Source organism: Rhineura floridana, chromosome 9, assembly GCF_030035675.1.
Source record: "Rhineura floridana isolate rRhiFlo1 chromosome 9, rRhiFlo1.hap2, whole genome shotgun sequence".
Lineage (NCBI taxonomy): Eukaryota > Metazoa > Chordata > Lepidosauria > Squamata > Rhineuridae > Rhineura > Rhineura floridana.
In genome coordinates, this window is record NC_084488.1 from 52,208,492 (window position 1) to 52,232,945 (window position 24,454).

General features: G+C 41.2%; 1 protein-coding gene across 1 annotated transcript in view; it reads left to right on the forward strand.

The window, feature by feature from the left end:
* LOC133363660 (probable ATP-dependent RNA helicase DDX60) overlaps window positions 1–24,454 on the forward strand; it is a 58,900-nt gene that overhangs the window by 12,053 nt on the left and 22,393 nt on the right. Inside the window, exons 5-10 of the mRNA XM_061582934.1 lie at window positions 2,657–2,818; window positions 5,001–5,159; window positions 19,119–19,271; window positions 21,817–21,845; window positions 22,716–22,791; window positions 23,114–23,314. Of these exons, the coding sequence (XP_061438918.1) occupies window positions 2,657–2,818; window positions 5,001–5,159; window positions 19,119–19,271; window positions 21,817–21,845; window positions 22,716–22,791; window positions 23,114–23,314 (780 nt within the window). The remainder of the gene's footprint in view (window positions 1–2,656; window positions 2,819–5,000; window positions 5,160–19,118; window positions 19,272–21,816; window positions 21,846–22,715; window positions 22,792–23,113; window positions 23,315–24,454) is intronic.

A 24,454-nucleotide genomic window follows, 5' to 3' on the forward strand; every position in this document is an offset into this window, starting at 1 on the left:
GAGGCAAAAGTAATTTTGTTGCTGTTATTGTTAAATAATTGGAAGTCAGAAACCCTTGTCAATCTACTGCAAATCAGCCAGAGACCTACTCTCTGAGGTAGAAGATCTCAATCTACCTTCTCTCCATCCCTGTTCTATGCTATATTATATGCATATATAAGGTTTGTTTGCTACGTACTGACCACATAACATCTTTATTTCAGACTTTTTATTACAACACATTGTTAAACAAATATAGCAATGTTTTTCTAATTGTTGGCCAAGATGTCACAGATTATATCACTGACTCCTCACTACAGCATTGAGCCTCATTAGAATGTGTACTTTTTAAAGGGTACAAAGATATTGTCTTGATAACTATATAATTTTCATATTTAGTATGAAAAATATATTCTATATACTTGTGAAACTATGTTCAAATATTTAGCAAAATTCCAGGATACCGAACAATGGCTATACAAACATCTGACACTCAGTTTAAGAAAGATGCATGAGGAGGTAACGTAACTATTTTACAGTCATATCTTCTCATATAGGAAAAAATAAACAACAGTTGTTTGCCTTGCACTTGCATAAAAATATGAATAAATATACTAAACTTTTAAAATTGCGAGATCCTCAAGCTGAAGGCGGTCAGTGGGCGGCGGCAGGCTGAGAACTGTGAGCTGTGCGACCTGTGCTGCTTCCTCGACGAGGACCGGCTCAAGGCCAAGTGCCTGGTGCGCCACTGGCAGCTGTTTGGGCACCATGTGGCACAGGTGCTGTGTGATGAGGTGGCTGCCTGCCTCCACAAGCTGGCCAGCCTGGAGGGCCTCCAGGAGCACCTGACCAAGGACAACCTGGAGCTGCTCTGCCTGGCACTTGAGGAGGAATGTGCCTCTGCATGGCCCGACGCCAGCCCAGCCCTGGTGGCGGCTCCTCAGAGCTTAGCCTGCTCTGCGGGCCCCACAACCTGGGCGACAGCAGCTCCAGCACTGGCAGCGTCTGCAGCCCAGCCCAGCTCCACCCCAGCTGCACCCCCAATGACTAAACCCACGGGGAGGACGCCTCACTTCCTTTGCCCCTACGTGGGAAGATAGGCACGCCCTGCCTGAGCCCACGGACTCTCCACCCTTTGCTCTGTGCTCCTGGCGTCGAAAGAACCTGGATGGGGCACTATGTTTGCCTCTGTTCCTATTTCTGCCACCCGGATGAAGATGTCATGCCTGGGGAAACCCATACCCATCACAGTCCCAAAGCAGGGCAGCTGTGGATGTATGTAATTTATTCTGTGTTTCTTTCCTGGACATTTTTTTTCTTAATAATGTTAATTGTTATTTAGTTTAATTTTTGTAAATTGTATTGCTTTCATTGATGTATTTTTATACTTGTGTTTATTTTTCTTTGTAAGCTGCCTTGAGGGCGTTTGGCCAAAAGGCGGGGTATAAATAATAATAATAATAATAATAATAATAATAATAATAATAATAATAATAATAATAATAATAATAATTGAATTAATTAATTAGCAAATAGGTTTGTATTAAATAACATCATCTACATCCACAAATGAAAATGTAACCTGGTTTGATCTGCTTAGGAGCATTGCAGTATGTTACAGCAGGGTAGGGAACCTCCAGACTTCAGGCCAAATCAACACACTTCCACTGTGTATGAACTGGTCCTCAGTTGTAAGTTATATGATATTTTGTAATAAGGATTATAGAGCAGAGCATGCTAAATGGTGCACCCAGGTATGTGCAACAATGAAACTTGGTGAGTGTTGGCATTCATACATAAACATTGACAATCCTAGATAAATTGATGAATACTGGAAAACACAGATACAATGGCAAGTCTGTATTCATTAATGCTCGTTCAATAAGCAAGGATTAATCTGGAATTCACAAAATTTGGGATTGTCAACATTCATAAGTAAATGAATGTTAACATTTCCTCAGTTTCAGACATTCATTGTAATCAAAGATTTTTCATCCCAAAAACATCAAGCTCCAACCCACAAGTAGTTGGAAGGGAGAAAAATTGTACTTATGTGCAAGTGTGCCCTTCATAATTGACATGCTATGTGTGAATTGTCTACCCACATTCTGAAAATAGACTTCAGTATGTCTTGTGAGAGGCAGACATTAGAAACAGAAGTGATCCATTCTTTCAGGATTGGGTCAGATATAATGCCAAACCATGTGTATGGCCCTACATGAATGAACCCTGTGTTCATGTGATCTTTCTTTCCCTTGCACTCATTGATTTCCTTCTTCCTTATTAAGCAGCAAATCATAGTTTACTGTTAAATCCAAACCAGGCAAACTATGGTTAGCACAAACAATTGTTTAGCCACAAAACAGGATTAGAACCCACAGTTCTAACTGGCTTTGCAATTTTGGGCATGTTATGGTTTGCACAAATCATTGAGCAGTTCAGGTGTAATTGCAAACTGATTTGCCATTACGATTAGAAATAAGAAGGCAGCCAGAGTATGCAAGGGGAGGAGAACGCATGTGAACACGGGGTTCATTTACATAGTGGTAAACCATGGGAGTTTCGGGGCATTATCTGCCATCTAATTTAACCCACATTGTTTTCATGTTATGGCTAGTATTCTGTATAACCTCTCTCATGTAGAAATACCTTACTTTGATCTATACTGTTGTTGTAGGTCTGTCAGACTATATTATTGCTTAAGGATTTGCAGCCAGAAGGATCAGACATTAGGTGTGCTGTCTGTGTTCTGACATGTGCAACGGTGCTGAAAATCTACAAGAGCATGATAGGAAAAGCAAAATCCACTGAGACATTAAAAGAACCTTTCAATGAAGAGGTATGGAACTCTTTAATCACAGTTTTAAATCATGGCTGATAGAAATTATATTTTCCCTTCACTTTCTTCACAGTCTAAGTGGCAGGAGGGAAGAAGCAAAAAGTGGTGACCATACCTTTTTATAGAATATTTGACTGGAGAAAGGGGGGACAGAGTCTAGATGGGACAACAAAGGTGGCATGAATGACTAAGGTGGCAGAGAGAGAGCTGTGTCATCTAGGTAGTTACCTTTCTAAGACTGTGGGTGCACTTGTCGCTTCAAAAGCAGCCAAAATGGTTTTTCTGGCTGCATTTTGAAGCTACTCTGCCGTGTTCTGACCACACCTTCCTTTCCCACTCCTGCCTTCAGGCCTTTCAGGACTGCCCACAGTAAAGTGTAGGGCCAATCACAGTCTCTGCTTGAGCCTGCAGCAAAGCGTTTCCATTGGCCACACCTGGAAGACAAAGTGGTCTGCAACAATCAGTTGCGAAACCTCTCTGAAGCTGAATTACAAAAACAACCTGGAGTTGATCCTACAAGGTTTTAAGAATAAAAATGAGTGGAGTTTGACTAGTGTTGTGTGCCCCCGTTTTGAGAAAAGAGAGGTAGAGACACACTGGAACCGGTGGAACAGTAAGTGTATCTCTACCCTAAGAGTAAGATCACAGAAGAAGAAGGAAATATATAATAATACTCAAATATGTCAAAGTTTCTTTTTGTTTCCATTTATTTATTATTTGATTTATATCCTGCCCTTCCAGTAGGAGCCCAGGGCGTTAAACAAAATGACTAAGAATACTTTAAAACATTGTAAAAACAGACTTTAAAATACATTAAAACAAAACATCTTTAAAAACATTTTTTAAAAAAAAGTTTTCAAGACTTCTTAAAAAAAAAGTTTAAAAACACGTTAAAAAGCAATACCAACACAGACGCAGACTGGGATAAGGTTTCAACTTAAAAGGGTTGTTGAAAGAGGAAGGTCTTCAATAGGCACCAAAAAGATAACAGAGATGGTGCCTGTCTAATATTTAAGGGGAGGGAATTGCAAAGGGGGGGGGTGTCGCCACACTAAAGGTCCGTTTCCTATGTTGTGTGGAACAGACCTCTTGATAAGATGGTATCTGCAGGAGGCCCTCACCTGCAGAGCACAGTGATTGACGGGATAAGGGATAAGACGGACTTTCAGGTATCCTGAAATGGGCAGCCAGTGCAGTTCTTTCAGCAGTGGGGTGACATGTTGGGAATACCCTGCTCCAGTCAGCAGTCTCGCCACCACATTTTGCAGCAGCTTCAGCTTCTGGACCAGCCTCAAGGGCAGCCCTACATAGTGTGCATTACAGTAATCCAGCCTGGAGGTTACCAGTGTGTGGACTACAGTAGTCAGGCTATCCCAGTCGAGAAACGGCTGCACTCCTAGCCACCATTTAAGGAAACTGATGGCAAAGCAATATGACTTGTTTACCACCTTCCTAGAAAACAGTGTTTTGTTTGAAAGGAGGAATAAACTCTTGTCAGAGTTATTCAGGAGGACTCTTTTTATGTCAGTCGGTTGAGAATTGCTTCCACTGGTGTGTGTCTGTGTGTGGAAAAAGACACATTTTGGATGCATCTCTTAAGGGAGGGAATTAGAATACATTTGGGATGGGCTATAGCTCAGGGGTAGAGCATCTGTTTTGCATGCAGAATGTCCTCAGTCAGGTCCCGCAAGGCAGGTAGGACTGGGAAAGACTCCTGTCTGAAACCCTGGAGAGCGGCTGCCAGTCAGTGTAGACAGTACCGATTTGGATGAACTAATGGTCTGACTCAGTATAAGGCAGTTTCCTGTGTTCCTGTATTCCTTAGTAGTCGAATCCCATTTTAAACCAGAAGATAGTCAGTATGCAGATCCTTTTAAGAGCTTGTGAAATGGACTATGTTTTGTGTGGCTTTTTTGCATTGACAGGTAGTATAGCCAAGGAGCTCTACTTCACAGGCACAGAATGCTAGCTGTTGCTGTGACATCAAAAGCCATTCTGTATTCCAGGTACAGCTATGCAGAACTACGGTATCTCACACATGTTTAGAACTAAAGAGAGTTTATTTTAAATACTAAACTGACTGAGTGCATTAACAAAGAAAAATAACAATAATATGATATTCAAAATACTGTCAGAAATTAAAAATGAACCTCACAATGCCTTGACTTGTCACAATACACAGGACAAGATAGAAGCATTAACCCTGGAAGAAGTAGCAGATCTTTGTAGAATGCAGTGCCTCAGTGTGGCTTTCCTTTGTCATTTGCCACTTTCACAACGGGCTCAAATGAGAATCCTCCATTCTTGCTGGACTACGCAAGCATTACCTTTTATAACGATGGTAGGTCAATGACAATTTAGTTTCCAATAATTTATGAGATGCACCTGCTAGGGATGGAAAGATCGGTCAATTTTGGTTCTCTCAGTTTCTCATTTTTCCAATGTTAAATTCAGTTCTCTACATTCCTGCAGCAATCTGCAATTTTTTAAAAAAAGAATCCTCATGAAAATTCTCCACCATTTTAGTGTGAATTTCTTCAAATAAACACATTTTTGTAGGCAGTTTTGACAAAGGTACACATTTTTGCAAGCCATTTCTCATCACATCATGTCTTTTTTGCCTGTTATTTTCACTCACGTATTCATTTTTATGGACGCTTTCCCCTAATACATGCGTTTTTGTAAATATTGTTTAGTTGGCGAACTGCATCCCAAAATTCTAATAAATGAGAATTTTGAAGGATGGCTGTGTTTCGGTTCTCATATTGTTTCGGGAAGTGCGAATTTGATAAATTCTGCTTGAAATGCGAACTGAATAGAAATTCTCACCCATCCCTAGCACCTTCCCATGTTCCCTTTTTGTTTGTGAATATTTGTGAAATAACAGTACTAGATAGTATATAAGAGACCAGAGTTTACTTCAGAGTGAGAACTGTTGGATTATAGCACACTTGCATAACTGGTGACACAGAAAGCTGAACACAGCCCACTAGACATGCATAGTGTTGCACCATGGAACTTGATCAAACATCTTGGTTTTGTTGCCTGCTGGATATTGAAAATAACAGAGAGGGGTTGTCTAGGCTACAATATTGAGATTGATGGGTCAGGCAATGGTTGCTCAGGCTTGCATTGCACACAAGCAGGGAGACAAGATGCATTAATGACATGTGCTTCTTTTTGTGCTCTTGCCCACTGCAATATCCCAAATTGTGTAAAGAATCATGAATTGCCCTGTGGCAAGATGTGGACTTCCCCACTGTGGATGTCATACAGGAAGCCCCAAAGAGGAAGCATCGTTTAGGCATGCTTCTTTTTCCTCTGCTTTCTTTAACATGTGAAAAAGTAAGATTCTGATTCTGACACTTACTTCCACCTCTAGGCAATTGGGCTGAATCACACTACTATTTTTATCGTGAGCTCTACCTGATGGTAGATTTCAGTAGATTGTGATATTTTGAACAGATGCGAAGAATTCCTTAGTACAGAGGTTTCTCAAACTTTCTACCCCACAGGGCTCACTTGAGAAGGCTGAAAATTACTGAGGCCCACTAGTCACAAAGCAGTGGTGCAGGGGCAGAGCCAGTCATTTTCTACTGCTATCTAATGCATTTTTGGAAACTGCTAAATTCTCTGTTGCAGCATTTTCCTTATACCACGGTGTTCCATAGCTCAGCATTCCTAAAACTAAGTACAGACATTTGCTTTGCAGGTATTGACTCAGCCTCTCCATTTTACACAGAATTTTCCTGATCCAGAGGCTTTAAGTGGAGAAGGCTTTTTCTTTTATATGTTCCCCTTCCCACCCCCACATACCTTGCAAAGTATTTTTTACCAATCTCCTGTAATTTCTTCTCTTATTCTCCTTTCATACTCAAATAGTGCCTTATTTCCTCCCACCCCAAATGGCCAGTTTCTTCCACCCCTTCTGCCTGGTCTTTTTATATTCACTTTTTCCTCATCTAACGTCTTTCCTCCCTTATTCTGTTCCTTGCTATTCCCAATTTGCTTATTATTAAACTTTCATCTCCCTTTCAAATTTCCTTCAACACCTCCTCTGGCTCTTTCGCCTCAGAAGAGAGAGAGACCTTCCTTCCCTTCTCCCTCCCTCCCTCCCTCCCTCCCTCTCAAACTACTCTGTCTCCCGGTCATCTTGACTCAGCATGCAAGGACTTTCTAGTGCTGGAATGGACAGGAGGGTGGGGCAGGCAAGTCAGGAGGCACTGGGCAGGCTATGCCACTGAGGCCTACCTGGAGGCAGCTCAAGGTCCACTGGTAGGTCATAGTCCACTGTTTCAGAAACACTGCAAATGTCTGGATTGCCACTCGCTGTGTTCTGGTTCAACACACTTTTAGATGTTTTTTGAAGAAACAGCACATCAACAATTTTAAATAATGGTTTAAACCTCCCTAAATCACTGAAAAAATTATTCACATTGAGCTCAAAGTATAAAATTACCTCTCAGTCAGCATCAAGAGTTTGGCATTGCTAGGTAGCTTCAGAGACCCTAGCACCCTTCCAAGGGACAACACAGACAACTGAGGAGAAACAGAAGCAACCACCACTAGCCTTCTGTCTGTCTGTCTGTCTGTCTGTCTCTCTCTTTGGGATCTGGACCACTGGGAGTTTTTGGTCCCGCTGGTGGCTCGCTCTTCTTGGCACCATGCTGCTGCCACCTGTGTAGGCAATAGCTCCTCTCCCCCATCCATTGCCAAGACAGAAAAGGCAAGTGGTGGAAGCTGCTGCTCCTTCCACCAGTGATCACTCACCTAGTTGATACAATGGCAAATGTGACTGCTTGTCCTCCACTTGCCCTATCCATCTGCAAGGAAGAACATCACTTCTCTTCACCTTTCTTCTTTGCAAAATGAGCGCTGGACTGTGAAAAGAGCACGGTGCTAACATGTACTGACCATGACACAGGCCTGTTCCATTCTCCTTTTCGGTGGGGGGAAAAAAGCAGAACTGATTTCTGAAAGCTATGTGTGGTTTTTATCTTCTTTCCAGAAAGGAGCCTTCAAGTACTGCTCTTAGAACCCGGTTCCACTCTTTAAAACAGGAAGATGTGGCACGCATTTTGAAAGCAGTACATGTAGATTGATCTGTATTTCCTGAAAGTGGGAGACAGTTCCACTGGTAGTTCTCTCTCCCCCATTTCCTGAAAAGAAGCAAATATGCTTATGACTGTAAAAGGCAGCTCCTTTGCACAATTAGGGATGGCCAAATCTGTCAATGTTGGTTTCTCTCAGTTTCTCATATGACCAGTATTAAGTTCAGTTCTCTACATTTCCACATCAGTTTGCAGTTTGTTTTTTTAAAAAAAGATCTAATGTAACTTCATCAGCATTTTAGTGCAAATTTATCCTAATACATATTTGTATGTGATTTTACCTAATATACACATTTTTGCAGAGCATATTTCCTCTAACATAACACATTTTTGTAAGTTATTTACATTAATATATGCATTCTTAATTACACTTTACCCTAGTATATGCATTTTTGTACACATTATTTGGCTGGAGAACTGCATTGCAAAATCCAAGCAAATTTTGAAGGATGGCTGTGTTTCGGTTTGTATATTGTTTTGGAAAGTGCAAATAAGGTAAGTTTGCCTTTAAATATGAACTGAATCAAATTTCTCCCCCATCCCTATGTAAGCCTGGAAAAGAGCATTGATATAGTGAGCATAACGGAGACCTGGTGGAATGGAGAAAACCAGTGGGATACGGTTATCCCTGGATATAAACTATATCGGAAGGACAGGGAAGGACGTATTGGTGGCGGAGTCGCTCTATACGTGAAAGAAGGCATTGAATCCAGCAAGCTCGAAACCCCAAAAGAGGCAGACTCCTCCACAGAATCGTTGTGGGTGGTGATACCATGCCCCAGGAGGGACTTAATACTGGGAAGGATCTATCGTCCCCCTGATCAAAATGCTCAGGGAGACCTTGAGATGAGATATGAAATTGAGGAAGCATCCAAACTAGGAAATGTGGTAGTAATGGGTGACTTCAACTACCCAGACATAGACTGGCTGCATATGTGTTCCAGTCATGACAAAGAAGCAAAGTTTCTAGATATTCTAAATGACTATTCCCTAGATCAGTTGGTCATGGAACCGACCAGAGGGACGGCAACCCTGGACTTAATCTTCAGTGGGGACCAGGACCTGGTGCGAGATGTAAGTGTTGTTGAACCAATTGGGAGCAGTGACCACAGTGCTATTAAATTAAACATACATGTAACTGGCCAATTGCCAAGAAAATCCAACACGGTCACATTTGACTTCAAAAGAGGAAACTTCACAAAAATGAGGGGATTGGTAAAAAGAAAGCTGAAAAACAAAGTCCAGAGGGTCACATCACTCGAAAATGCTTGGAAGTTGTTTAAAAACACTATATTAGAAGCTCAACTGGAGTGCATACCGCAGATCAGAAAAGGTACCGCCAGGGCCAAGAAGATGCCAGCATGGTTAACGAGCAAAGTCAAGGAAGCTCTTAGAGGCAAAAAGTCTTCCTTCAGAAAATGGAAGTCTTGTCCAAATGAAGAAAATAAAAAAGAACACAAACTCTGGCAAAAGAAATGCAAGAAGACAATAAGGGATGCTAAAAAAGAATTTGAGGAGCACATTGCTAAGAACATAAAAACCAACAACAAAAATTTCTATAAATACATTCAAAGCAGGAGACCATCTAGGGAGGCGATTGGACCCTTGGATGATAAGGGAGTCAAAGGTGTACTAAAGAACGATAAGGAGATTGCAGAGAAGCTAAATGAATTCTTTGCATCTGTCTTCACAGTGGAAGATATAGGGCAGATCCCTGAACCTGAACTAACATTTGCAGGAAGGGATTCTGAGGAACTGAGACAAATAGTGGTAACGAGAGAGGAAGTTCTAGGCTTAATGGACAATATAAAAACTGACAAATTACCGGGCCCGGATGGCATCCACCCAAGAGTTCTCAAAGAACTCAAATGTGAAATTGCTGATCTGCTAACTAAAATATGTAACTTGTTCCTCGGGTCCTCCTCCGTGCCTGAGGACTGGAAAGTGGCAAATGTAATGCCAATCTTCAAAAAGGGATCCAGAGGGGATCCCGGAAATTACAGGCCAGTTAGCTTAACTTCTGTCCCTGGAAAACTGGTAGAAAGTATTATTAAAGCTAGATTAACTAAGCACATAGAAGAACAAGCCTTGCTGAAGCAGAGCCAGCATGGCTTCTGCAAGGGAAAGTCCTGTCTCAGTAACCTATTAGAATTCTTTGAGAGTGTCAACAAGCATATAGATAGAGGTGATCCAGTGGACATAGTGTACTTAGACTTTCAAAAAGCGTTTGACAAGGTACCTCACCAAAGGTTTCTGAGGAAGCTTAGCAGTCATGGAATAAGAGGAGAGGTCCTCTTGTGGATAAGGAATTGGTTAAGAAGCAGAAAGCAGAGAGTAGGAATAAACGGACAGTTCTCCCAATGGAGGGCTGTAGAAAGTGGAGTCCCTCAAGGATCGGTATTGGGACCTGTACTTTTCAACTTGTTCATTAATGACCTAGAATTAGGAGTGAGCAGTGAAGTGGCCAAGTTTGCTGATGACACTAAATTGTTCAGGGTTGTTAAAACAAAAAGGGATTGTGAAGAGCTCCAAAAAGATCTCTCCAAACTGAGTGAATGGGCAGAAAAATGGCAAATGCAATTCAATATAAAGAAGTGTAAAATTATGCATATTGGAGCAAAAAATCTTAATTTCACATATACGCTCATGGGGTCTAAACTGGCGGTGACCGACCAGGAGAGAGACCTCGGGGTTGTAGTGGACAGCACGATGAAAATGTCGACCCAGTGTGCGGCAGCTGTGAAAAAGGCAAATTCCATGCTAGCGATAATTAGGAAAGGTATTGAAAATAAAACAGCCGATATCATAATGCCGTTGTATAAATCTATGGTGCGGCCGCATTTGGAATACTGTGTACAGTTCTGGTCGCCTCATCTCAAAAAGGATATTCTAGAGTTGGAAAAGGTTCAGAAGAGGGCAACCAGAATGATCAAGGGGATGGAGCGACTCCCTTACGAGGAAAGGTTGCAGCATTTGGGGCTTTTTAGTTTAGAGAAAAGGCGGGTCAGAGGAGACATGATAGAAGTGTATAAAATTATGCATGGCATTGAGAAAGTGGATAGAGAAAAGTTCTTCTCCCTCTCTCATAATACTAGAACTCGTGGACATTCAAAGAAGCTGAATGTTGGAAGATTCAGGACAGACAAAAGGAAGTACTTCTTTACTCAGCGCATAGTTAAACTATGGAATTTGCTCCCACAAGATGCAGTAATGGCCACCAGCTTGGAGGGCTTTAAAAGAAGATTAGACAAATTCATGGAGGACAGGGCTATCAATGGCTACTAGCCATGATGGCTGTGCTCTGCCACCCTAGTCAGAGGCAGCATGCTTCTGAAAACCAGTTGCCGGAAGCCTCAGGAGGGGAGAGTGTTCTTGCACTCGGGTCCTGCTTGCGGGCTTCCCCCAGGCACCTGGTCGGCCACTGTGAGAACACGATGCTGGACTAGATGGGCCACTGGCCTGATCCAGCAGGCTCTTCTTATGTTCTTAAATACATTCAAAGCAGGAGACCATCTAGGGAGACGATTGGACCCTTGGATGATAAGGGAGTCAAAGGTGTACTAAAGAACGATAAGGAGATTGCAGAGAAGCTAAATGAATTCTTTGCATCTCTCTTCACAGTGGAAGATATAGGGCAGATCCCTGAACCTGAACTAACATTTGCAGGAAGGGATTCTGAGGAACTGAGACAAATAGTGGTAACGAGAGAGGAAGTTCTAGGCTTAATGGACAATATAAAAACTGACAAATCACCGGGCACGGATGGCATCCACCCAAGAGTTCTCAAAGAACTCAAATGTGAAATTGCTGATCTGCTAACTAAAATATGTAACTTGTCCCTTGGGTCCTCCTCCGTGCCTGAGGACTGGAAAGTGGCAAATGTAACGCCAATCTTCAAAAAGGGATCCAGAGGGGATCCCGGAAATTACAGGCCAGTTAGCTTAACTTCTGTCCCTGGAAAACTGGTAGAAAGTATTATTAAAGCTAGATTAACTAAGCACATAGAAGAACAAGCCTTGCTGAAGCAGAGCCAGCATGGCTTCTGCAAGGGAAAGTCCTGTCTCAGTAACCTATTAGAATTCTTTGAGAGTGTCAACAAGCATATAGATAGAGGTGATCCAGTGGACATAGTGTACTTAGACTTTCAAAAAGCGTTTGACAAGGTACCTCACCAAAGGCTTCTGAGGAAGCTTAGCAGTCATGGAATAAGAGGAGAGGTCCTCTTGTGGATAAGGAATTGGTTAAGAAGCAGAAAGCAGAGAGTAGGAATAAACGGACAGTTCTCCCAATGGAGGGCTGTAGAAAGTGGAGTCCCTCAAGGATCGGTATTGGGACCTGTACTTTTCAACTTGTTCATTAATGACCTAGAATTAGGAGTGAGCTGTGAAGTGGCCAAGTTTGCTGATGACACTAAATTGTTCAGGGTTGTTAAAACAAAAAGGGATTGCGAAGAGCTCCAAAAAGACCTCTCCAAACTGAGTGAATGGGCGGAAAAATGGCAAATGCAATTCAATATAAACAAGTGTAAAATTATGCATATTGGAGCAAAAAATCTTAATTTCACATATACGCTCATGGGGTCTGAACTGGCGGTGACCGACCAGGAGAGAGACCTCGGGGTTGTAGCGGACAGCACGATGAAAATGTCGACCCAGTGTGCGGCAGCTGTGAAAAAGGCAAATTCCATGCTAGGGATAATTAGGAAAGGTATTGAAAATAAAACAGCCGATATCATAATGCCATTGTATAAATCTATGGTGCGGCCGCATTTGGAATACTGTGTACAGTTCTGGTCGCATCTCAAAAAGGATATTCTAGAGTTGGAAAAGGTTCAGAAGAGGGCAACCAGAATGATCAAGGGGATGGAGCAACTCCCTTACGAGGAAAGGTTGCAGCATTTGGGGCTTTTTAGTTTAGAGAAAAGGCGGGTCAGAGGAGACATGATAGAAGTGTATAAAATTATGCATGGCATTGAGAAAGTGGATAGAGAAAAGTTCTTCTCCCTCTCTCATAATACTAGAACTCGTGGACATTCAAAGAAGCTGAATGTTGGAAGATTCAGGACAGACAAAAGGAAGTACTTCTTTACTTAGCGCATAGTTAAACTATGGAATTTGCTCCCACAAGATGCAGTAATGGCCACCAGCTTGGACGGCTTTAAAAGAAGATTAGACAGATTCATGGAGGACAGGGCTATCAATGGCTACTAGCCATGATGGCTGTGCTCTGCCACCCTAGTCAGAGGCAGCATGCTTCTGAAAACCAGTTGCCGGAAGCCTCAGGAGGGGAGAGTGTTCTTGCACTCGGGTCCTGCTTGCGGGCTTCCCCCAGGCACCTGGTTGGCCACTGTGAGAACAGGATGCTGGACTAGATGGGCCACTGGCCTGATCCAGCAGGCTCTTCTTATGTTCTTATGTTCTTATTCTTTTGTCTAGAGGCTGACCTTTTTCTCTTACGTAGAAATGAGGACTCAGATGATAGCATATATCAGATTAGAAGATAAGTAGGTGAATGAACCCTTGATGTTGTGGCTGATGTTATTAGGTCCTGTAATCATATTGCCTAAGTAGATAAGGGGACAGAGTTGACATCTGGATTTGTAGCAGTCTGTCCCTTTGTCCTTGCTTACAGATAGCCCCCCAGACCTAAAACAGCTATTCACCAGCAACAACAGGCCATCTAGCAAGGACAAAGTCATAGGCTGGCCTGGCATCTGCACCTGGCATAGTGGGGCACCTGCTGAGGAGATGAGAAGCAAAGAAGGAAGGCACTACATGCAGCATAAAAATGAGAGAGAAATATATTCTCAAAAAATGCTAAATTTTATTAGTGCTTAACACTCTTATAAGGAAAGGGAGAAAGAAAGAGGAGCAAGAGAAGGAAAATAAAGACCCAATGGTATGGGGGATATAGCAGGAAAGACTATAAGGAGAGTGGCGGGATTTAGATAAGAATTCCTGAGGAATTTGTTCTTTGCACATTCTGATGTAAACTAACCTGAACCACACCTTTTGGGCTAATGTGCAGAGTGGAACATAATTATCTTTTGGACTTCATATTACTCCAGATTTTTGATGCAGCGCTCAGGTGAAACAAACATACTAAACTATGTTTTAAGATGCACATTTTATGATAAAATACATGCAGAAATGTGTATTTTGTGAGGAAAATTATTTAAATATGTATTTAAATACAAATTTTCATGCAAATTAAAAAAATGAAGATTAATGTGGAAATGGGATGGAACTGACAAAGATAAGACAAATTAAAGTTAAGAAAACTTTTAAATATATGTGTATTTTATGCAGTGTCACAAAAAAGCAGGCATCTTCCAGAGTGGATAACTCGATCCTTACCCTTAATGAATATACAGCTTTAAAGGAAAGATTAAAAAAAAATTAACTGTGGTCCCTCAGAACTGCACATATGCAAATGATAAACGTATGGATGAAGAAGTAAGTAATTCACCATGGATTCATTGTCTTGTGCTTGTGTTCTTCAAGCTTGTGAGCTGCTGAAGAATGATTCTTTCTTATGAAGAATGACACTGTAGTAGCATAGGTATCCTGAAGTTGCGTGGGAAGAGTTGACAGCACAGCTATTTCCCATGCTAATATTGCCCTCTTTGCTGGGGATGATGGTGGCAATTTTTAGACTTGAAAATAACTATGTTAACTGGAGCATGGCACAGGGAGCATATCACCCCTGTGCTTTATCGACTCCACTGGCTCCCAATTTGTTTCCGGGCCCAATTCAAAGTGCTGGTTCTGACCTTTAAAGCCCTAACAGCCTTGGACCAGTGTACCTGAGGAACCGCTTACGCCCATATGTACTTGCCTGGGATTTAAGATCATCTGCCTCTGGTCTCCTCTGCGTGCCTGGAGTGAAAGATGTTAGATTGACAGGCACGCGGGAGAGAGCTTTTTCAGCTGTGGCCCTCAAGCTTTGGAATACTCTACCCCAAGAAGTTTGCTCTGCTCCCTCCCTGATGGTTTTCCGGAGAGTTCTGAAAACGATCTTATTCCAGAGATCCTTTGGGAGTGACTGAAGGTAGAGCCTGACACTGATTTTATGCCTTCTACATTAAATTTTACCTTTGTAGTCCCTTTAGTACCAATCCATATATATATATATATATATATATATATATATATATATATATATATATATAGTATTTTCTGTATTTTAATTGTATTTTTGTATTTTAATTTATTTTAATGTTTTTGTGATTTTACAATTTTATTACGTACATGTTTGATTTTATTTTTGTAAGCCGCTCTGAGTGCCCTATTATAGGGTAGAAGGGCGGGATAGAAATATTTTAAATAAATAAATAAATAAATGTTGGTGACTTGCCTTGTTCCCATGCTCTGGGTCAGCGGTTCCAAAACTGTGGTCCACAGACTACTAGTGGTCCACGAGCTTCATTCAGATGCTCTGTGGCCAACAGACATGCCATTTGTGGTTGAAGATGGGAGATGGTGCATCCATCATGTTAAGTATTCATATTGATTTTTAATTGCATTTTATTGCTTCTTTTATTTTTTATTTTTTGTATTTTATTGTATTACTATGGAATTGAAATTGTAATACAACAGATTACAATATATAAGAAATAAAAGAAGCAGTAAAAATACTATTGTGCGCCACCCCAAACTATGAGCAGTGCGAGACTTCCAGGGGTTCCTACACTTACCCAGGGTTTGTTTTCCTTGGATAGAAGGTCAGTGGAGACTATTGTGTCTTTATGATATATGGTTTATTTACACACAATCACAGCCTGAACATAGGACGGAGGGGTTCAACGCATCAGCAGTCCAATAGATCTTGCTTTATCATCAGGCTGGTAGGAGGCCATGGTGCAGGGAGCAAGCCTCTCTGTGTGTCACCCTAGTTCACAGCGTCTCCTGACTAAAACACAAGCTTCTCTTGGATCCAGGATGGGTGTGTGTGCTCTACTGAAGAGTTCCAATAACAATAGGATTTCTGTGGCCCAAAGTCTATTCATCTGTTAATGGGCACATGACAGACCTGTTAGCTCACCTGGCCACTCTTACTAGATTAACAAAGGAAACTAGTCTGACCAGTGGAGCAGATTTCTCTGCTGCAGAGCCTGCTTCCAGGCACAGAGTCCTAAATCAGAGGCTGGAAGGGGACTCATAGAAATCATCCATCTCAATCCTGAAACCCATAACACTACCCCCTTCCCTGAAAAAGGTCTGTCCCAGACCTGCAAACAACCAACAGAATAACAGCTTTAGAGAAATAACAGCCAGGTTAATAAAGACATTGAAACATAACATCATCAAAAGCATAGTCATAGCACAGTCACATTTTCACACAACACAAGTACAAAAACAGTCTATCCATCTACAGCAAGTTTTCAGTTAATTACTCTCTCTTTAGACTTCTTCTTTCTTGGACTTCCCAGACACAGTTCTGCATCCAAACCGCTTACCCAGTCCTCATATTTGGCACTGCCCAAGATAGTGAGTTCCTGACATGTTTAAGCCATATTACAGCCTCGGTACCCTTTGCCCTTCCAAACAGTTGCATGCACACACACACAAAATCTAACAGGCATGCTATAGCAAATCTTCAATATCAAAACCTTACTGCATAAAGCTATCGGCATAATTCCTAAAAAGTCTTCAAACATTAACCTGCTAAGAGCACAAATCACAGTTTAACAGGCAATGCCTCAATCTTGAACCCAATTCAGAGATTCAGTCTTTGTGGTGCCCTTCGAATTCTTTTTGGTCTTCTCCGGTTGTGGATCAGAACCTTCTAACTTAAACTTCACTGTTGAAGTGATCTTTGGGATTGCACATGGGACCTCAAGGCACCTCTCTAGGGACACATTTGCTCTGTCATCAGCACACAGCAGACTGTAGCCATCTCCCATTTGCTGCCTTGAGAAAAATCTTTAAGCCAGTCCACTTCATCTCCTGCTCCAAACTCCAAATCAAAGTCTTACCACAAGTCTTTATCTGGGGGCTTCTTCTTCAGGACTAGCTGGTCTAATCCACACAGGTTGGCAGAAAGGGATCTTCTTTCTGTTCCCTCAACCCATCTCCAGGGTAAATCATGGGCCCAAACAAAGGCAGGTAACCCTCCCAGTGTCTCTTGCCCTCAAAACTCATGGGACCCTGGGTGTCCGTCGTTGCTGAAGTCTGCTTAAGGGTTTCATCCATTACAGGAGCCAGGTCCCATATGGTAAGGCCATTACTGGGCACCCAAATTGCAAAGTCAATCAAGGATTTGATCTTACCCATTTCTCCAGGGGCTGGCAGCTTCTCTTGGACTTGCATTATCACTTCAGACTTCTCCTCCTGCACTTTCTCTTGCACAACCATTTCTCCAGGTGCTAGAAGCTCCTTTTGTATATACGGTTCCTCCTGTACTTTCTCTGCCACACGGGGTGAAGAAATCTATCAGCAGCAGCTCTTCTCCAGCCTGTACTCCACTTTCCTCTGGGGCACCTTCTTCTGTCTCTTCTTCCTCCTCCGTGATTGACTGCAACTCCTTACAGTCCAAGCTCTCCAGCTGCCCATCCACTTTCTGGATCTCTTTAGCCACCTCAGTCTGGGTGCTATGCAGCTGGGCTCCTGAGGCACTCTCAACCCCCTGCAGTGGCTGTCCAGGCACTGCTGTCACCTCCTCACGTGGGGCCTCCCTTTTTGTCTTCAAAGGTGCTTTGAACAAATTTCCCTATTCGTTACCAGTGTTCTTGGTGTTCCCGTTGCCTTTGCTGCTGGTCCTCCTGGCGTTTTCATTGCCTTCGTTTCTGTTCTTCCTGGTGTTTTCATTGCCTTCGTTTCTGTTCTTCCTGGTGATCTTTCTCAACCTGTGCTGCTTGCTAATCTCTGAGTGGTGCGAGACTTCTAGGGGTTCCTGCGCTTACCCAGGGTTTGGTTTTCTTGGAAAGAAGGTCAGCAGAGACTATGTTGTCTTTATAATATATAGTTTATTTACACACATTCACAGCCTAAGCATAAGTTGGAGGGGTTCACAACATTAATAGTCCAATAGATCATGCTTTTCCATCAGGCTTATAGGAGGCATCCTAATGCCATCATGCAGGGAGCAGGCCTCTTTATGTGTTTCCAGTTCCCAGCCTTTCCTCAGACTAAACTAAAACTGCAAGCCTCTCTTTGGCCCCTGGAGGGGGAGGCTGTCTTGAAGAGTTTCAATAATGGGATCTCCCTGGCCCTTTCTCCAGTTAATGAGCACTTGATAGGCCCGTTAGCTTACCTGTCCATTCTATTAGATTAACAAAGGAGACTAGTCTGACCAATGGAGCAGGCGTCTCTGCTGCAGAGACCACTTCCAGGTATGGGGTCCCAAATCAGAGGCTGGAAGAGAACTCATAGAAATCTATCTCAACCCCCAAACCTGTAGCAATATAATTAAAAATAATACAGCATCTAGCATACAGTGCATTACAATTGCTACAACAGGCATAAAAATGAATAAGTTGTCAGTCCATGGTGAAAAAAGCTTTAGGAAAAAAGCACTGCCCTAGGTTTTTTTACACCATTGGAATAGTATGGGAAAGTAAATTTAAATTTAGGACATAATGTTGTGTTTCCTTATCTCAGCATTAACGTTTTATACTTTTGTCTAAAAGCCTATCTAATTATGTAAAACAACAACATTACCCTTTCTATGTTCTGATTGTCTTGTGTTAATGCTTGCAGAGGCAGGATGGTGCTACAAACCATTGGGAGGAATTACATGAAATTCCTACTGAAATAAAAGCATAAAAAGGTGGGAAATAGTATGATTATGGCACAGAACTTGGGACTTTTAAATCTTTTTTTGCACATGATACTATCTAAATTTAAAACCTTTGACTCATTTACTGTGGTGGTATAGAAGCATTTTAAAAATATATATTTATACACTGCTTTTCAGGTGAGACTCACAAAGTGGTTTACATGGAAATATTAAAAATATAGAATAAAACAGCAAAGACAAGCTACAAAAGTTTTTGAAAACTAGATCTTTCCTCTCCTCCAGGCAAGATGGTCTTCAGAAGGTGCTGAGGTGTCCTTTTATGGAAGGGAGAGACTACAGCTGGAATATTGAGAACTTGATGGTGTCTACATTCATGTTACTAACAAGAGACATGGATAAGGTTGTTATTATAATAAATGACATTTTTATACCACTTTCTATATTTTTAGACTTTCAGGAAGATATTTTTTCAATTGCGCAGGGAGACAAATTTCTTTAAACTCCTATATCTTGCAAAGAAAGGCATTGGATACCATCATTCTGCTATGAAAGCCAAAGAAAGACAATCCGTGGAAATGTTATTCAGAATGGGATATATTCAGGTTAGTAAATATAATGTTGTAATATGTTCTTACCTAGATGCGTGGCTGAATGGCACATGCTTGGATCTTTAGATTAGCACCACAGGTATGGTTGAATTTGGGTTTTCAAGAGGAGGGATTATTATCAACCAGACAGCAAACTTCCTGGAAGTCTCAGACCAGAAATTCTCGGAGGCAGAGGCCTCCTTCAACAGCAGCCCTGAGGTCGATAAGGATCTGCTTCCTGGTCCATTCCATGTTGAGCTATGGGCACATGTGGAGGAGCCCCTGAATCCGAAGAAAACCCCTCTGCCAGTAGGCTGCAATGATTGGTCCACACACTCCTTGAAAGATCAGGGGAGCCCTGAGAACATATACCCAGAACTTGAAACTCCAGGGCCTAGAAGAAGACAATGGATGCAGTGGAAGGCACTGACCCTTTAAATGGCCAGATGCTGCATTCAGGGTGGTAGGGCTTCCAGTTAGTGAATACCTAGACCAGGCTATAAAGATCTGCCAGTCACTCCAGGACATCGCTGAGACAATTTGTATATTACCTTAACTGCAGGATCACTAACTGTGATCCTGAAACCCACACTTAGGGCCCTGTAAGGTGCCTTGCCTTCTATTCTTTGCAGAACCCTAGAACTACTGATGTCCCCATTACTTGGGCTATCACTTATCCATGGTGGTGGGCTTCCCCATCGATCAGGACACAAGCTGAAGTTTAATGTAACAAGGAATGTTGTTTATTACAGAAAATGGATAGATCAATTATGTAGACATAATTTAGATTGGGCTGATAGTTATCTGGTTAAATCTGGGAATCAGGAAGCTGGGGTGAGAAAGAACAATGTGTGATACAAGAAGGCTGGAAAGGGGGGGATCCTAATATCAAGTTGAGGGGAGAGTGAAACATGAAGAAAGATGAATTGGGTTTAGGGAGAGAGAATGATATGCAGATATAAATAACATTTAACTGGAGATAGCAAGGGTACTTGCTTGGAGAGAGGAAGAAGAGGAAGCAAAATTTCAGATAGAAAGGAGAGCAGATATTACATTCCTCACTCTCCAAAACAGAAGGGTATGTTGACATAAATCTTATACTGGCAACTGGTTCTTTCCAATAGATCCATGTAAGCAATGAAAGTTAACACCAGATGTGCCAGTTAACTTGTTTTATTCAGCTTACAGATATACTTTAGTACTACATAGACTTAACACTACAGAGCAGATATTATACAACCTGATCAGCTAGTGGGACACCCCATTATAGATGTTACCAGTAGCAGTTGCTGGGTCACATACTCCCTCCTGTCTGGTCTCTTAACATTGGTACATGGAATCTCCTAGAACAATGGGCTGCTATCCCTTATATACAAAATGGGCTATCCCTACTTCCCAGGGGCTGTCCTCCTCCCATTGGTTGCTTCAGAAGAGTCTGCCCAACTATCTACCATCCTGGAAGGCCATGTATGACCTTCCTGCCCAGCATTGCCCAGCAGCATGAGTAATTGCCTGCCAGGCAGCCCATTAAGATAAGCACCCACAGATCAAAGGTTTGCCCATATTTGATGCTTCCTGTACACATTCCTTATTTGGCCTTCCTGTCTAGGACTGCCCAGTAAGCCCCCACTTCTCCTGACAGTCTCTATGACTCTGACATGGAGCCTCTATCCCCTCCCAGTCTATTCTAATTAGACTGCCTTTAGCCTCTCCCCTCTTTTGACATAATATAGCATCATCCATTCTTAGAATTAACTCTTTACAAGATGCAGCTTTAAGGCATCATTACCATGGCATATGCCTATATCATATAAAAGCATATTATTAAGCAATTTCAGACCCTTATTTAGACCAGATTGGGCATTAAAGGGACAATTGCTGGATTCCATATATCTCAATGAGATTCTGTTATTTGGCATTACAAAGGGGTAGAAGTTGACTTTTCTTCTAAGCTCTGCTGTGAATTAGGACATTGCCCTTGACTTTAGTAACTGGAGTTACTTGGATTGTTCCTTACAAATTCTTGAGGGTCAGATGACCCTGGCCCTTTAGATTGACTAAGAAGGGGAAAACCCAAGCACTAGCAAGCTATGGGTTGTCTTCCAGTCCTAACAAACTATAAAAATAATAAAAATGGACATGGGGAAGGGAGATGAGAAGGGAAGGAGAGTCAGGAAGGTTAAACTTGAGCTGACTGAACCCAACTGTACTCCCAAAGGACTGTGTGCAATTTTGAGTTTTTGATCAATTTATAAAAGTTTATGTAGGGAAGGGGAAGGGTATTTAGGATGCCGGTAGGATTTTTTCTTTCCCTTTCCCTTTCATGGCTGATGCATGCAAAAGTGTGTGGGGAGAAAAAGGGATTCTGTGTGCATATTTTGGATGGCGGTTCCCATCCTTAATGGGTTTCATGTAACACTAAACCAAACCATGGCTTAGCTCCTGGTAGTGTGGCAGCAGCAGGGGAGAAGCAAAGTGGCCATGATTTTCTGGCTGTGAACGAGGTCTAAATCCATTACTGGGTGCTCTTAATAGTTGTGCTTGTATTGATTTTTCTTAGGTTGTTACAGCAACTTCAACACTGGCATTAGGAATTAATATGCCATGAAGAAATTAATGAAGATATTAGAGATAAAGTTATCAATGGCTTGGATAATCTTCTGGACTGGAATGATGTGATGGAGCTTGATATAGAGAAAATCTATGGAATTAACTGCAGTCATGTGACAATGGAAAAACTCTTAAGAGATGAGCCAGTGCATTTTCTAAAAAAGAAGAACACAGATATGAATTTACAACAATGTTTCAGCAACTTATTCAGAATGGATGGCAAGAAAATATTTGGGATAGAGGAAATTCCCATCAGACTCTTATTATATGACTATGGCTACAACAGCAAGATTATTATGGAATACTGATAATGGAAGATTGGACACTGAAATTACTGGACTTAACAGGACTATTGAAGATGGAAGATGGAACTAATAGGGATAATGGAATAATGGCTATTGAAATTATTGGACCTAACAGATTCTGATGAGATGGATTAATCGAAATGTTTATTTGGACTATGATTATGACAATAAGATTATTATAATTATTAACGAGATGGATTAATTGACATGTTTATTTGGAGAAAAATTGATAGATATATTTCTTAAAGAATTGAAACCTCTCTTTGACTTTTTGTGGAAAGAATAAAGTAATGTTTATGAGATTTGATGATTAATTAAGATAACTACTGGAGGAAAGTGATTTTATAATATGATTTAAGAGACAGGATTGTTATATATTGTAGACCTATAACTGATTTGATATGTGACAAATGGGAAGTCAACATTTTATTTTTTTTTGTTTAATCATTTTTGTTTTGTTTTGTTTTTTGTCTTTGAATGTTTTATGATTTTGTTTTCTATGTTTTATGAAAATTTGAATAAAAATTATTGTAAAAAAAAAAAAAGGAATTAATATGCCATGTAAATCAGTTGTTTTTGTGGAAGATTCGGTATATCTAGATGCCCTGAACTACAGACAGGTAATAATGATATCATCCTTATTTGCCACTTAAGAATATTTTGGCATTTTATGAAAAGTAGTGAAAAACAAGAATGATTAATTCACGTAAGTTTGCTTGTTTAAATGACGCAGTGACCTCCTTTGCACATCATAGTAAGCCAAGATTTATGGTTTCCTGTGAATGAGCCTATCATTCCCATGTAGCATAAGTGGGAGCTACAATCCTTTGCTTAGAATCATGTCTGAACCAGGAATATTTGTTTGTTTCACTCCAAACAAGCCACAATCTGAACTAGTCTGGCCCAGTGGCATTATCTTTATTTCATTTTATTTTGTTAAAGATGTGTGGGCGTGCTGGAAGGCGTGGACAAGATTTGTTGGGAAATGTATTTTTCTATGACATTCCTCTACCCAAGATTGAAAAACTGATGAAATCCAATGTACCAGAACTTAAAGGCCAGTTTCCTTTGAGCATCACCCTGATACTACGACTCATGCTCTTGGCTGCAAAAGCAGAGGATAAAGCAGATGCCAAGGCAAAGGTACATGAACAGACTACTTTGCTAATGTAAAACAATAATGTAAATTACATATGTTATTTGAATAGCCTAAGAAATTATATTTCCCATTATACTACTACTCTGTTATTTATTTAAAATAGTTTATATGCCGCTTAATATTTCCAAAATCTCTAAATCTCTTAAAATAGAAACTTTGGCAGAAAAGGCACAAGAAGCAAGAAGCCTAAAATATTTTCCTTTATGATAAAGGTTACTTCATTTTAAAGTTATGGTAATACTGGTCACGTACCATCTTTTAAGACTTTTGCTTAGATCTAGCTTGGGGCATGCATGCACGGAAACAGTAAAGCTGTATAAAGAGATAAACATTAACAATAGCAGAATAAACAGAATAGTGGGAGAGTGCTATTGTGCTCATGTCCTGCTTGTGGGCTTCCCATAGGTAGCCGGTTGGCCACTTTAAGAACAGGATGTTGGACTAGATAAGCCTTTGATCTGATCCAGCAGGACTGTCATACAGCATACAAAAAGTATATAAATGAGCAGAAGAGATTTAAAGAACATTCAGCAAAACTTTCCAAACCCTTGCAGAAGACTGTAAATTAAGGCTGGCCAAGCATAGCCCCCACTCCAAGATACCACAAAAGTTGTCATTTTAAAAATGTTTTTAAAAAATCTTAAAAACAAAGCTGGATGTAATACTGTGATGACAAAAGGGTTTTTTGTGATCCCACAAAATATACTGTGATCTCTCTCTCTCTCTCTCTCTCTCTCTCTCTCTCTCTCTCTCTCCCCCATTCCTGATTCCTGCAGCTCTGTGTCTATGATGCCAAAAGATGTTTCTGATACCTCCAACCCCAAATGTGTCTTTAAAAAACCCCTAAAATTGGCCACATTTGCTTTTACACTTCAGCCAAATCCATATTGACATGTGGTCCCTGGAGAATTGACCATGGGTCAATATGGCTCTTATCGCCAAAAATATTGTTCACCCATGCATTAAATAATCTTCTGAAGAAAACAAGTATGGGTCTTCCTCAGAAGGGAATTCTATAATGAAAGTGTTACAACTGGGTGAATGTGTGGGGAACCCTGTTCTTGTAGATTGGCTGGTGTCAGAGGCTTTTCAGTAGTGGTCCCACAACTGTGGAATTCCTTCCC